The 16,663-nt window shown below is 39.4% G+C and overlaps 1 protein-coding gene across 1 annotated transcript; it reads left to right on the forward strand.

Annotated features, from left to right (window-relative positions):
- Nucleotides 1–8,104: 8,104 nt before the first annotated feature.
- Nucleotides 8,105–8,558, forward strand: LOC134438784 (retinal cone rhodopsin-sensitive cGMP 3',5'-cyclic phosphodiesterase subunit gamma-like). The gene is made up of 3 exons (XM_063188436.1): nt 8,105–8,205; nt 8,324–8,361; nt 8,482–8,558. The coding sequence occupies exons 1-3, from the start codon at nt 8,105–8,107 to the stop codon at nt 8,556–8,558; spliced, it is 216 nt and encodes a 71-aa protein (XP_063044506.1).
- Nucleotides 8,559–16,663: the final 8,105 nt, after the last annotated feature.

Consider the following 16,663-nt stretch of genomic DNA (forward strand, 5'->3'; position numbering starts at 1 on the left):
GTGTGTGTGTGTGTGTGTGTGTGTGTGTGTGTGTGCGTGTGTGTGTGTGTGTGTGTGTGTGTGTGCGTGCGTGCATGCGTGTGCGCGTGTGCGAGTACGTGCGTGCATGCGCGTGCGTGCGTGTCTGTGTTTCTTTTTTGTAATTATTATTTAAAGCGAGGTATGTGTAACCTTTTTTTATCCATTGAAGAGGTCCTTGTATGCGCACACAAACAATGGCTCCGAAGAACATAGTAGCTTGGTCTGTACCCAAGCAACAACTGAGTTTATGGTCAAGGACCAAAATTGTTACTTTTTGTTCTTTATGGTGTATTAACAGACCCCATAAAGTGTGTTCCGTATAGATATTGGTCATAGCCTGGCTGTCTCAGTCGATCCATGACAAAGCCATGAGTCTTACTGTAAAGCCTGGCTCAAACTACACGACTATCGCGCCGATTCTCGGCTGAAAACCCCCCTTACGACAATCGCTGGAACGTTACTCCCCAGGACGCGAGTTTGCGAAACATAGGGCGATGTTGCGTCCGCCTGCATTTCTCATCTCCAATTGGCCACAGCAGCTCCCTTGTGCCTCCCCTCTGATGGCTTTCATTTGACAGCAAAAATGTCAACTCGCGCTCCCTTGTGCCTCCCCTCTGATGGCTTTCATTTGACAGCAAAAATGTCAACTCGCGCTCAAGGCAGACTTGCAGAACACTCATGTACAAATAATTTGACCCATCTCTTGAGATAGCCTATAGGAAGGCAAAAGAAAACCCTTAGTGTTAAAGGTAGCCTACACTCTCACTCACTAGGCCTATATATAGGCTATGACAATAAAAGTAGGCTAACAAACAAAAAAAGTAGGCTACCCAAACCATTTACGATGCAGTAGGCTAGGTCTACACTTATACAAATGCCGTGTCCCATTTCATTTTATTTCATTACCTGGTTTGGCATAGCCTATCTCTTGAAACAGATGTAGGCTATTAAGTAGCCTAGACCTAACAAACAAAAGTAGGCATAACAAACGATGCAGTGATCTCCAGTATTTAGGGTATAGCCTACAAATGACGTTACAATTTCATTTTACATTATACGAACTGCAGGAAACTCCCGTGTTTATACTACAAATGCCATATCATCATGTCATTTTTATTATGATTTGGCTCATCTCTTGAAACAGATGACACTAAAATCATAAACAAAAGCAGGTCTACCAAATGATGCAATGCAAATGACGTTTCGTACCATTTCATTTTATTCACATTATCCAAACCTCAAGGTGAGGTAATTACAACTTAAGTTGTCCACCGAGTCCATGGCACAAATGTGGCACCGCAGTTATATTTCACGACCTCGCTGGCAAGCTACATACAGACGCGCGCACACGGAATAAATTGAATCGCTGATAGTCCATTGATTGAGCCTCCATGTCGTGATTTTTTTTTTTTAATGCATTGTCATTGGAGCTGATGGATACTGATGTGGGGAAAAGGTAGGCGATGTCCGAGAGTGCAACACAAGAAAATGCCATGAAGTGTCCATCTGCCTATTTAATAAAAGGTAACTCGGGGAAAAAAGCATCCAGATCCCTTTACTAATAGCCTACTATCTCCACATAAGTTTCATAAGACAGCTTCGCTATGATAACAACAGTGTTTGCAAAACTCTAACTGCGCCTAATTGTTTACCTCATTGAGAGCCTACACATGCATGCCGCTATTATCTCAGCGAGCGCAAGGACAGGATTTAGTGACCAAGTGAAGGGTTTGCAAATAACTTTGCAAATAACGCTGCTGTTTACAATGTGTCATTCTCACACTGCACTAATTTGCAAAACGTGATAAAAAAAAACATCTTCGGGTAGCCTACGGCATTTAAACATCTGGTCGTGCGCGCTGTTAAATGAAAGCCAATCAGAAGGAGACATAGGGGAGCCGCTGTGGCCAATTGGAGACGAGAAACGCGGGCGGACGCAATATCGTCCTATGTTTCGCAAACTCGCCCCCAGGACCATCGCAAGCGATTGTCGGGAAAGATTTCCTCGTCGTGAACGACGTTCTAAGATAGAACTTTGGCAGCTCAAAGAGTCGCCGATCGCAAGTCGTAGAAATCAAACACTGTTTGATATTTGCGACTGGAAATAGAACGGCATTGTCTCGGTGGTTGCGAGTAGCGACAAGATTGACAGTTGCGATTCTCTTCTAGTGTGCGGTGCACCCCGACGCCAAAATCGGACACACGATCGCTAGTCGTGTAGTTTGAGCCTGGCTTAACTGTAAAATGTTGAGAGATTTATGCTAGCACGGACACCCATAATACCGGTATTCCATGGAAATCTTTCAAAACTGGCACTTTCACTGCAGATGTGTTTATTACTGACAAATCATTGGGCAACATCTCACTCACAGTCAATGAGAGTAAAAGAAGCAAACTGATCAATTGTATTTAAATGGTAATATATAATGTAAACTTGGAGCCACAAGGGTCAAAAGTACTGTAGGATGGGAATTCCCCAGGCTATTCGACTGTGCTAACAATATATAAAAGGTGTAAACAACCCTGAAATGGTGAGTCTACGCCGCGGCAACCATTTTGAAAAGCCTTGTGTCTGTGACTATTGCTTGTTATGTAATGCTGGTTCAAATCAGCTCATACAATCCTCGGTCTCTCCCCCATAGCCACACACTAAACCATATGGTAGATGCACATACTGTAGATGTCTTCTTTGTGTTGTTTGTGTTGTGTTTACATTAAGAAGGGCTAAGACTTTGTATTACCCCATTGGAGAGCTTTTTGTTTGCCTATGTATGATTTGCCTATGTATATAGAATATGACCTGAGTTGTTGCTGCCTGGAAAGGCCTCTGTAAATAATGTTATTTATTTCATTTCATATGTGTGACTGGTCTGTGACAGGCCCACTGAAATGTGTGTATGTCAGAATTGTGTGTGTGTGTTTGTGTGCATCTATATGTATGCGTGTCGGCGTGAGCAAATGTGCACATGCGTGGGTATGCATTTGTGTTTTTCAATGTGTGTTCAGCTGCACAACTTTGGTAAACTGCTGAATTTTGGTTGTCTAAACATTCCCCATTGAGGCATATTGCAATTGATCTCTTATCCTTCTTTTGACCCCAGATGTGATTCATTGGAATCATAGCTTAATTTAATTGATTAACATAAAATTCTGGAATTGTATTAATCTTTGACACCCACCACCACCCTCTCCACGCCCCTCTTACCACAGAGCCCATACAATAGTACAATTTAGAGTCTGCCCGTAGCTTATACACCAAATGTATGACTAGTATGGTATGTCTTGTGTACCTACTCCTTTGCCCATTGCTGCAAGGTTTTTTCTACATTTACTGTATGTCTAGTCCGGTGAACCGTGCAGTTTCACTTGCTTTTGACCGGCTTTGACTTTAGTTGAAATGCTTCTCAAACGGACACACAGACATACTGTATGTTGGAACACTTAATGTGATACTTCCTTACACAGTCAGGGTTTGATGATGCCCCAAGTCAATACTCCTCCATTAGAAGATAAAGCAGCACGTTCAGGGTTGTGTTTCCCAAAAACCCTTAAGTAGTTATTAAGCCTAAGTGAGGGGCCGCCTAGGCAATATACCACATTACTAAAAGTTTATGCATACAATCATTTTATAGGTCTACATACAATATTTTTTTCTCACACATGCAAATAAAATGGTTACGCCAAGTGCTTGTGTGAGGTAAAATAGTGTATGTATAAACTTTTAGTGATGATGTGAGACCTATTTCTGATATATTGCCTAGGCGGCCTCTCATACTTAAGTACTACTTAGGCTTAAGTACTACTTAAGAGTTTTTGGGAAACACAGCCAAGACTAGTTTAATTATTTCTTCAGTAGTAAGTGATTCAGTACATAGTTAAACAAAATACTACTTTTTGCCCAGATTTCACTCTCTGTGACCATCTGAATGTTTATGGTATAGAATTGAGAATGATTCAACAATGATTCAAGAAGTACTGCACATACAGTATAGTATACTGAACAAGACCTGGGGCACACTGATTCTGCAAAATCCTGAAGGACCTCTACTTCAGTTCTTTTGTTTTGTTTCCTTTTAGCCTGTCTGCTATACTGAATACATGTTTTGTTTCTTTTTGATTGTGTTACTAAGGGGTATTTTTTATTATTATTTTCATTATTACTTTTTTTCTTGTCAAACCAGAGACATAGTACAGAGCTACATTCAGTTGTTTGAACAAAACTATGTGCATACTTTTCACCTGATTTGGAGTGTAAAATTAAAGTCATGAGAGGGATTCAAGAAAAAAAAAAGAAAGGAAAAAAGAAAAAAAAAAGAAATTGGCCTTTGATAAATAGGTACAAGTGTTAAATGCATATTTGTCAGTGGGTTTGACAATTCGCCGTGGAGTACCTTCTAGTGTGCAATGTAGTTTTGTTAGGAGCATGATGGAGACCCACCCACATTGCATGACTTCCTTTCACATAACGCCACGTGTGTCCTGTAATGTTTGTGGTAAAACATTTTGCAGTTTTTTCAATAAATATGTTTTTACACAATGACGTGTCTTTTCTGCAATCTGTCCATATATTTAAAATGATACCTTTGTCTGGTTGGGGAAGGGCAGTATGCTGTCTGTGTGTGTGTCTGTGGGCGAGTATGAAAGTACTGTTGCTGTTGGCAGAGTAGTCTAGTTCCCTTGCCAAACCCATCAAGGATTCTGTAATCCTGTTAGACTTCAGGATTACACGATAGCTGCATTAGAAGTTGGAATTCAGTTAATGGTTTTTGCCTCATCTTGTATTCCTATAGCAACTGCTCTATACAAAAGGCAAACTGTTCTTCAGTCCACTGGCTGTTAGATGTATGACAGGTTTTTCTTGCGCAATAACTTTTCCATGACTGGATGGATTTTCATCAAATCTTGTGAGCCAGTTGGTACAAGAACTGATTAAATGTTGAAGGCAAACACGTACAAGGTGGTCAACTTTCATCATGGCAACCGAGCCATCAGAATAGATGCTTTATTATCAAATACCACCCTTATTGCGTATAGCATTGACTATTCCTTGCTCTTGGTGACAGTCAAATGAGCTTACATAACCTGTAAAACACACACACACACACACACACACACACACACACACACACACACACACACACACACACACACACACACACACACACACACACACACACACAGAGGAAAACTCCCCTCACACTCCCCTCCACCACACAAACACGCACACGCACACGCACACACGCACGCACGCCAGACCGCCCGCTCGCCCGCCCGTACGCACGCACGCACGCACGCACGCACGCACGCACGCACGCACGCACGCACGCACGCAGCACACACACACACACACACACACACACACACACACACACACACACACACACACACACACACACAGTATAAGATATGGTGGTGGTGGTGGTAGTGGTGATGATGATGATGATGATGATGATGATTATAAAGGTTTCTCGGGCCTGGAACAAATGAATACCATTGATAACAGGTTAAAATAGGAGGAGGTTGGTTGAGTGGGAGATGATATGGCAGGTCCGGAGTCACATGGAGTTTTGTTCCCATAAGGTTTGCTCCCTGGCTGCAGCAATTTTTATTGCTCAAAATACGTTAACTATTATATCAAAGAACATGCACGCCAGAAATAAAACCAGAGAGAGAGAGAGAGAGAGAGAGAGAGAGAGAGAGAGAGAGAGAAGACTGACACTGGGTTAATTGCCAGTTAGTTGATGTTTAATGAGTGTGTATATGACAGCCAACATACCCTGACTGCATGCCAAGTAGAGCGGCACGGGAGCTGTTCACCTCAGGCGTGGGTGTGGGTGCTGAAGTTAGTTCAGTGAAGTTTGAAGTTGATGTATTTACCACAGTGAAAGCCTACCGGTATATATTTAAAAAAGCAAAATATGACAGATTACAGCCGCCGTAATGGACAGTCCCTAAACAGGTTGAGGGTCTGTAAAAATACGAAAAACATTTTAGGTCTACCTAAAATATAAGAAAAAAATATAATCATATAATAATATGAGTGGCCCTACCATGGCCTAAAGGTAGTGCACTGGCCCACTATATATGCGACTCCGGGTTTGATTCCATTTGCCGTCCTTTCCCAACTCATGTCCCTGTCTCAAAAAATAGATAAATAAATAAATAAATAAATAATAATAATAATAATAATAATAATAATAATAATAATAATAATAATAATATGAATAACAGTAACACAGTGCTAGTACCACTGTCATTGCTTCCCTCCTTCTGAATATTCTGACACGTGAAGGGAATAGAGGAATGAGCAGTAAAGACAAAGTGGTTGTATCACACTCTGCTTTTTAAATCTGTCAGCACCACATAAGTCAGCACCACAATCTATACCAGTAGTGATGCCAAATATCATGTAAAGATATGTAAAATATCTCTTGATATTTCTTGTTAAAAGGAATGCAATTTCATCTAAACCAGTGGGCCTCATTTTGTCGGGGGAGAATTGAATGTACAAGTACAGTAGGCTATGTATGAAATGAAGTTCACCTGAGGGGAGCATCTCAACGACAATGCAGAAAGTAGGACATGCTTAAGATCTTTACCACATAAGCATGGCTTAACATACAATGAGGTAACTAGCATGTTCTCATGTCATAACACAGATAAAACACCCTAAACCCTTTAAGTAGCTGTTCAAACTATATCCATCCATCCATAGGCCGCATCCTCCCATTGGACAGTCGCTGATATGAACATGGGATTACCAGAGCCTATATAAGCATGTCCTGGACATAGAAAAACGACAGAACAGTGAGACTGCAAAAAGAAAGAGTAGGTTCCCTCTCTTTGTTTTGCATCTCTTTCTTCGTTCTTCCTTCAACAAGAAGGATTTTTTTTTCTTTTCCTCCCTGTGAAGACCAGCATATACTAACAAGTAAGTGAGATACCTCTTCTAAGATTTTCTCTTTTTTATTTGGGCTGTAATGGTCATCATAGCCGCATCATATTTGCAGATTTTGCTAGCTTTTATAGTAACGGTGGAATGTCACAGTTTATGTTGATATTCATTTACTCTTTCAATTCTTATATTATACAGAATTTAAAACAAGTCTATATTATATATAGAGTTTCTGTTTATATTTTTGCCAAAATATTGGAGTTTGATTTACATTTAACAGTATCAGTTTGTACGTCATTCTTGGAAAAAGTTGGGAGCATTATCCAGAAAAAAGACTAGCAATGTATTTAATTCAAAAGGAAAACAATTTTGGGCTTATAGTTTGTTTTTCATTTAATCATATTAGTTTGCATTTGCAGTTTTGATTTAGTGTTGAAATCTTGAGGACATTATCCAGAGAAAAAAGCATATATATTAAAAACAAATCTTAACAACGGCAATATGATTAATCTTGACTGAATTTACTGCAGTGTGATGATACCGTACCTCTGCTCAAACTGAAGGGATTCTGGACCCCTCTGGGGACCCAGGCAAACTTACTAGGTGTTCACTTTAAAGGCTGCTGCTGGCCTTCAAATTGAAGGTGAAGATTGTGCATATCCCATGGAAAAGGTGCAGGACAAAGGTTGAGTGTAGTTTCGATGTGAGAGGTCCGCACACTTAAAATCATCTTAGTTTTCTTTTATTATTTCATGGCAGCCATGAAATAATAAAAGAGACCAAAAAGGATTTAAAGTGTGCAGACCTCTCAGTTCAAAACTGCTGGCCCTCAGATGTCTTTTAGTGGCCCTGGGGCCCCAAGCAGAGGCCACTCTTGGCTTTTGACTACAGTAGCTACACTGTTGTCCTCGGGTGCTACCTGCTGCACAGGTTAGCATAGGATGCTATCTTTAGAAACAGGCATTAGTGTCACAGCTTTTTAAAGCCCTCTGTTGGTACACTTTGCATTGCCTGAGGATTAGCCAATCAGAGACGAGCCTAATGGCAGTCAGGAGGGGAGCCAGTGAGATGAGGAGAAGCTTGGAGAAGGAGGATTACTGGACTCAGGTTCATCTCAGCAGCCTAACTATATATAGCCTCATATGAGTTATGTAACACAGTGTGTCTTATCATTGCTTCCTTGCAGAAATGAACGCAGCTGAGGGCGCCGCCAAGCCAGCTCCCCCCAAATTCAAGCAGAAGGAGGGCAGGTCCTTCAAGAGCAAGGCCCCCAAGCCTGGCCAGAAGGGGTGAGACAGACACCTACCTCACTACTGCCTCAACACCCGACACCTTGCATATGTCCACAATCAATCACTATGCGCATCACATTATTTAATATACTAAAACCATGTGTCTTTTTCACAGATTTGACAACGATGTCCCCGGGATGGAAGGTCTTGGAGGTGAGCTTGATTTTCAATAGTGTCTGTTTCAGTAAGTGGAAGTGTCACCAAATACCACATTCAGATTCAGCATGTAGAAATGTGCTCACCCCTGTTATCTTCTGTCTCCCTCCCTCTTAGACTCAGCCCTTGTCTGCCCATGGGAGGCGTTTGGAGATGCGGACCTGAGTGAACTGGCGCAGTTTGGACTCGTATAGAAGACATGGCCTAGTTTAGGATCATTTGTGCTTCCTAAGCATTTTATTTGAGGCTGCTATCCGGTGGCTTTTTTGTCTGCTCTTGAGTCCTGCCATATTGTTTTGGACGTGGACTCGGGCTTGAGATGGGTCTATTCCAGAGCAATTCTGTTGGGAATCAGACCATGTCTGACAGCCTGCAGAGGGATAAAGATCCTTTTGGACAGCAGTCCCGAGTGACATGACTTGGGCAGCTGTTTGTCTCTGCAGTGTACTGTTTAGCTCTGACAAGACCGCCTCCACTTCTGCCATATTGTTTTATAATGTTGCTATGCAGTCACTTTTACGCCAAAAGTAACAAACAGCCAAAATGTTGAATGTATACTTTGAACCAAGATAAGGAGGACAGGGCACAAACACATTTCTCTGCCTCTTGCTTTTCTTTTTCCCCCTTCTTTTCTTTGATCTGGTTATGTTTTCAGATGTGCAGTTATGCGTGACATACATGTGTGGACATACACAGTAGCCTATGTCTAATCCATTGTTTAAATCAGACTGCACAAAATTTGCAGTTAATCCAAAATATGATCAGACTTGGATAAATGTTAAACAAATTTAAAAAAAATACCATTCCTTCAAATTTGTTGTGCATAATTTCTGAAATGTGACAGAATTTAATGTCAAATTCCATATTTTTGTTATGAGAATACAAATCCAATAAAGACATCTATTTTAGCAAATATTTCTGAATCCAACAGTTGGTTTTGTTCACTTGAACCTACACATAGTGAAAGTATGCTGGTTTGTTTTTGAATGTCATGGACTGTCAAGGTAATGGAAACCCATACCCATAATTATGTCATCCATTATGATACATACACATAGAAACACACACACATACTGTACTTATGCCTATATGCATACTACAGTACATACATACATACATACATACATACATACATACATACATACATACATACATACATACATACATACATACATACATACATACATACATACATACATACATACCAGGGCTCGACACTGGCACCTGCCAACCTGCCAAATGCTGGTAAATCTTGGCTGTGGCTAGTAACAATTTCAGTGTCACTAGCCAATCGGCTCATATATTTTGCCCCTTGTGTATCAATTGTCTGTATTTAAGTTAAAGAAAAAGCTCAGTTACTCTGTTTCAATTTGTTTGATTTATTGCCATGTATTGTAGAAAGCTATGTTCTCATCTTCTTGCTTTAGCAGCTTATCTTCTGAACTTAGATGTACAGTATCATGATAAAGAAAAAAATAATACCAAATTTGTGGTTAATAGAATAGCTGAATGGCTAGTGACTCGGGAAAAACACTAGCCACAGTGGCTGGTGAGTGAAAAAGTTAGTGTCAAGCCCTGATACATACACACACACACACACACACACACACACACACACACACACACACACACACACACACACACACACACACACACACACACACACACACATACATACATACATACATACATACATACATACATACATACACGTACTTAAATTCAATACCAAATCAACAGAGTCAAATTTATGGAGGGAGTTATGGATAAGAGTTACATGTATGTGAGGGACAGTCAAAATGCATTTTGGTCTTTTTTTTGAGAATTTACCTCTGCTGACTGTTTGTCATGTTGAGGTTTACAGTTTTTCTCGATTGGTTTGGCTAATTTCTTGAAACTGAGATGACATTCCTATAAACATTGGGTCATTTGGCCAAACATTCTTACACCATGCACAACAGTTCAGATAACTAGCAAAATAACACATACCTCCCCAAACAGCTCATACTTGCATCAGCACTAAACCTTCATCCACAAAAATAGTCAGTACTGTAAAAATGGCATAGATCCTTCTCAATTGCTTTGGCTCATTTACATTCATTTAGTCCGGCCGTCAAAATAAACTGGATGGTTGAGCATAATTACATGGATCCTCGTCACTTGCTCATATCACTCCAAAAACAGTTTACCCGTGTGTCAAAACTAAATTCCTTCTCCACATATATCATCAGTACCCCCAAAATACATTGTCCATTTGCCATTGTGTAAGCACTGGAGGTCAAAATGGTTAGATGTTTTATCTACACTCAGCTAACAGATTTTGACTACGTATGAAAAAGTGAGTGACACCATTGAAGTTTGACAACACAGACAATTTACCAAGGACATTTATCAGTAACTTTCTTTACTGTAAACTCATATACAGAAAGTAATGCCCATATATTACAGGTTTCTCATGGGTTTGGCCCATTTTTCAAAACAGAGATAGCATTCTCAAAATAACATGGACAAATCCCAAAACAAATAGCAATAGTTCAAAACAAAATGTCGTTTCGAAAGATGTCAAGAAATTGGCTAAATAACAGAGGAAACTGAAGTATACACTGTTGTAAAATCCTTTTCTACAAACTATTAAAGTTACAATATCATCTGGCCTGTTGAACACTGTCATGAATTTACTGTTTAATGAAATTCTTCAACTATTATGTCCTTGACTGTTTTTTGTGTAGACTACATTGCATATAACGACTCACACAATGAAATAATGCTGACATGTTTTGGAGAGGGCAACCATTACACTGAGAATTGTCTAATTCATTTAGATAAGCAAGATCAATTTATTTGGAAAATGTGCTAAATGTATGCTCAATGTGTCAACTGTAGGGTACCTGTAGCTACCTGCAGAGATGTACTACACATTTGGGACATGTACGAAGCATTTGATATTTGATGAAAGCAATGAGAAATGCCATTCTGTTTGGGAAATTGCAAGTTGGTTTGGGGTTTTAGTCGAGTGCAGTTATGGAAAAACACCACCCAACCCTAAAAAAATTCTAACAAAAGGTTTCTGAGCTGTTTTGTGTAGTATTAGGTGTCCTTAATAACATACTAAAAGTCTACTCAAGTCTGACTTCAGGAAAGGCCTCATTTTCAAGATGGCCGCCACCGGGCCCTTCAAATTACTGTAAGATGACTGTGTGACATAAGATTACTGTGAAATTATCAGGAAACGTTTTTATACATTTTATGACCATGTAATATTCTAATTACAATATTACCTTGATAGATAAGTGGTTCTAAGTACAATTGGATGGTTGTTGTAGGATTTGTTACAGAAACATTACAACTGCAGGCTCTTAAAATAAGAGTGTGTATGACAAAACACCCTACTCCGAAACAGTATTTGAAACAAAAGCTTTCTATTTGCTGTTTTGTGTACTATAGGGTGCCCTTAATAGCATAGTAAAAGTCTACCAAAATCTGAATATTACAAAGGTGTACATTTCAAGATGGCGTTTAAAATGGGCATGAAGCTCTGAAATTAGTTAATTGACTTGGCCACAGATTCTATGTGTTTCCTGTAGACCCTTAACGCACACTGTTCCACCAGTGCAACGCTGAAATAGTTACTGAAAACTTCACATCCATAGTACTGCTCCACTATGACAGTGCAAATGGCCTTTAGTAATACATTATGACTTGGGTCATTGCCATTCTGGTAACAGGTAATTCAACATCACACATTTTTGGTGTTATCAAACAGACAGCTTTTCACAAACTTGTCGATGGGGACTCTACCCTCAAGTCATGTGCCAATTTGTTTTTGATGACAAATCAAGACAGCACCACAATACAGGACCATGGGTCCAAGGCAATGGCAGTGCTGTTGGGTGGTAAGAGTATGGATTCACTTGCTTCTCTGCGTTACCATATCTTCAGCAGGAAGCTTGTTACCACTAAATCTGTTCTTACCCCAGAATGACTGCCCCTGACTGAATGTTCCACCAAATTCCACTCTCTCAGAACTTACTTTCAGGTCATGACTTGACTTGGAAAGGAAGGTGAGCTGAATCCAGTGAACTGGGGATGGAAATTTGTGGACAACCACTTCCTGCCAGCTATGACCAGCAAGCCTGCTGTCCCTAATAGTCTCATGAAGATGACCCACTGTAACTGCACAAACCCAACGTTGCAGTTGTAAGGAATATGAACTACTGCTTGTGGACCATGTCAAGTTGGCAATTGCAATAAGCCTCAGTGGGAGGAAGAATGTGATGACTAGCGCATCTTTTCAAGGTCATTGAAACAAAAAAAGAAATAATAGGAAAGAGTTGCAGAATATATATGAAAATATTTATGTTCAACATTCAGGTCAAAATGTAAATGTTTTTTTTTAAAAAAAATCAAAAAAACCAAATGTCCAAAAAAAGAAAAATAAGAAAAAGCATTAAACAAACAAAAATAAAAAAAATGGAACAAACAACAACAGAAGAACACACAGACAAGGGTTTGAGCGTACACATGGTGGCCCTGTTTTGACCAATTGTACAGTACCACATAGTCCTAATTCATTTGTTTTATATTAAATTGTACTCCTAATCATACGTATTAAGCAAACTTACTAATTACAATATTACATGGTCAAAACATGTTTGAAACACCACTATTCTTTGTCATTTCAAGTTAATTCTCATGCCGCCGTCCTTTTAAGGGCCTGGCGGCAGCCATCTTGAAAATGAGGCCTTTCCTGAAGTTTGATTTTGGTAGACTTTGAGTATGTTTTTAAGTACATCTGATACAACTGGAAACCACTGAGAAACCTTTTGTTAGAATTTTTTGGGGGTCAACTCATATCTGCACTTGACTAATTTGTTTGTGTTGTTTTGAGAATGTCTTCTCAGGTTTGAGAAATTAGCCAAACCAATCAAGAAAAACTGTAAATTTCCACACTTTCCAGTATCAATTCGTATTGGTCAGAAGACACGTTTGGACAGAAGCGCATCTTGTCACCAGACTAGGAAGGAAGTCGTATATGCATGTAGGCCTAATTAATTAACTCATATTGTAATTATGACACATAATTATTATTAAATAATAAAAAGGTTCAGTCATCAATTTCAATACCAATGTAGCCACTGGCTCTTTGTTTTCGAAGGACAGCATATGGATCATGGCAGCATTAGTCACAAAGCTACGTAACTTTGTTTCAAAGGACTACAGTACGTAAGCTTACTACATGACCGGACTTCAGGACGCCCTGTACTTACTACACCTGTGCAAACACTGTTATGCAAACAGTTATGACGTTCTCACCTGTTCTGAAAGTGTGACATTACACCACCATAATAATTCCAAACCATGATATTTTTGAGAGCCATACTGAATCAGTTTTATCACTCAGGAGTTTTGTACTCCTTTTCAATTAAATTGGCAGATTAGCCCTTGTAGTTTAACATGCAAGATGATCAAATATTGCTTACTATTTTATTACATTGCAATGGTGTGATGTGTGGAAATTACGTAACCTTTGTGAAGTGAAACAATGAATGCCCGTTTTCAGGCGATAGACAGGACGACACACTGAGACAGCAAGTGAGTCCTGGTCAATAATTTATAAATAATTTCACATCCTAGTTTCCTCGACTGGTATCATTAATTGTTTCCATATCCCTCTGAACGTCTACTTACTAAGATATTTCCTGATGTCACAAGTCGACAGCAGTCCAGGTCACTGATCTCAGCAATAGACAATCAACAATCAAGTGTGGGTTGCATTTCTCGAAAGTGTAGTTGTTAGCCAGTTAGCAACTTGGGTAGTTGCCAATGGGAAATTGCATTGCAAACAACATAGTAGCCAACCAATCAATCAAGTCTAACCCAAACGTAGTTATCAACTATGGTTTCGAGAAATGCACCCCTGATTTTCTGTAATGATTATGCCTTGCAGTCATGTAATTGTAAGATATGCAGAGGCCCATACTGTGGTCAGGGTCATGACATCATATCACATCCAAGCACACTGAGGAAGGCAGAGCGCCGAAACGCGTCTGTAATAAAGAAACCTATGCATGGTGCGACCTTTTTTTCATTTTTCAATTTTACAATATTTTGGTCAGCACCCTTAAAAGGAAGAGAAAAGCTGTTGGGTGACGCCTGCTCCAACCCTTATGATCATATCACATCCGAATATCTCCCTGGACAAAGCTTTTTGCAGATATACATGCATACATTGATGAACTTTGGTTATATGTGTCACAAACTCATGGAAGAGGTTTCCTACCTTTGATTGATAAATACTTATACCAAATGCAAGAGAAAACCGGAGGCACAAACCTGATGGCAAAGTCAAATCAAGTCAAGTCAAGTTTACTTACAGTAGCACACTTCTCACAAGTGCAATTCAATGTGCTTCACATAAAAAAGAATAAAAGTAAGAAAGAATTTAAAAAAACTTAAAACATCAAGGTAAAAACATTAAATAATTCGAATAAAAAGATCAAAACATACCATCAATGGCATACCATTGATGAGACATGACCTGTTGTGAGCTGAGTTTGGAAGCTGTCAACATGTCAAACGTGTAAACAACCATAAAAAGAACTGCGTCTATAATGGGAGTGTTTAGTTCACCAGTTACCAGTCTAGTCTGGCCTACATGTCCTGAAACAGACCCTCTCACAGACACGTACAGCACAAAGAGCACAGGTGACCTTACCTTACCCTCGAGTAATCTCAACCCACTGAGCTAAGTACCAGACAAGCCCACTAACACAAAAATACATACGGTACTGCACAGCCAATCAGTGAAGACTGGTCTCATCAACGTCTTGTTATACTGAAATCTCACCCCACGGTCACCCATCTCTAAGCAGTTATCTTATGACTGTGAGCTTATAGTCTTAGGGTATATAAGGAGGCAACGGAAGCACAACAAGACACCTGCGACTAAACAGACCACCTTTGCTTCAAGAGCAGCCCAACCTTTGAGCAGCAGGTAAGAAACTATTTTGTCTTTTGGGACAGTGCAGTAGGTAAGACAGAATCACTAAGAGAGACATTTCTTTCTCATATTGAGTGACTTTACATATAGTAGGCCTATAGAATGATTTTAGGGAATTTATACTGTACAGTTACATAGGCTATGTTAACAATTTGCAAAACAGCAGAACAATTGAACAACTATCTTGGAGGACATGCTCAAATTAGACATGAGGTAGAACACTTTGAGTGTAGAACACAATGGTGTTATTTATTATTAATGGCACTATTTTGTTTTTACATGAAAATTATGATCAATCATTCTGGATCATTTGTAAAGAATTGATCAATCTATCAACCAATCAATCAAGTGTATAACCCAAAGTTTATGCAGTAAAAAGGTGTTCATTAATGTTTTCATCAAAGCTGCTGAAAGTGTGGTTACTGTTGGTATCGCACTTCTAGAAACAGAGCGATAACAAGATGTATCAGATTTGACTGGTCCGGGTGGCTATAATGATTACTGGAGATATGACCAGAAGGAGTTTTGTAACAACTAAGATCAGAGATTTTAAGGCTAAAACTGACTTCAGTTGGATTAAAATGATTGGATGATCTCCACACCTAAATCCTGGGTTATTACAATAAAGCACAGATTATGACCTGGGATTATGTTAGTCACCCTTATGCAACTAGGCTACCTACCATATGAGCAATGCCTATGGCTGACGCTGAGGTGTTTCTCTTGCTTCCTATATAGTCAATGTATGGCGAGTAGGCACGTGCAGTGGGCTGAACCTCTCGGTAAGCAGAACCAACCTAAATTGCCCTTCAGTAGAGTTAATATCTGAAGCAAGAATTATGTTACAGTTACATAAATTGTTTCAGATCGACCATATTCTCAGAATATTACCAGTATTAATTTCTCCTCTTGGCATTTAATTAATATTTTATATTATTAATTTGTTTTCCCATCAATTAATTGCTCTGCTCATCCTGATTTCTTTAACCTACTGCACGTGCCTGGTAGGGAATGATGAGGGAAACCAGGAGTAAAATATATATTTTATATATATATATATATATATATATATATATATATACAGTATATTGCATTGACATTAGCTGTTTGATAGTGGCATGCCTTTAAACAGAACACTTAGCTTTCCTGAAAGACCCTCATCCTTCCTTCCTAATGGCACTGTGCTCCAGAAGGCTTTAGTATTACATTCACTTCATTCCTAACCACTTATTGTTAACAAGTGTCACTGTCCAATCGAAGTGAAACTTAATGTATTCTTCTTTTTCAATTCTGACAGAA

The sequence above is a fragment of the Engraulis encrasicolus genome, chromosome 22 (genome assembly GCF_034702125.1).
Source record: "Engraulis encrasicolus isolate BLACKSEA-1 chromosome 22, IST_EnEncr_1.0, whole genome shotgun sequence".
Lineage (NCBI taxonomy): Eukaryota > Metazoa > Chordata > Actinopteri > Clupeiformes > Engraulidae > Engraulis > Engraulis encrasicolus.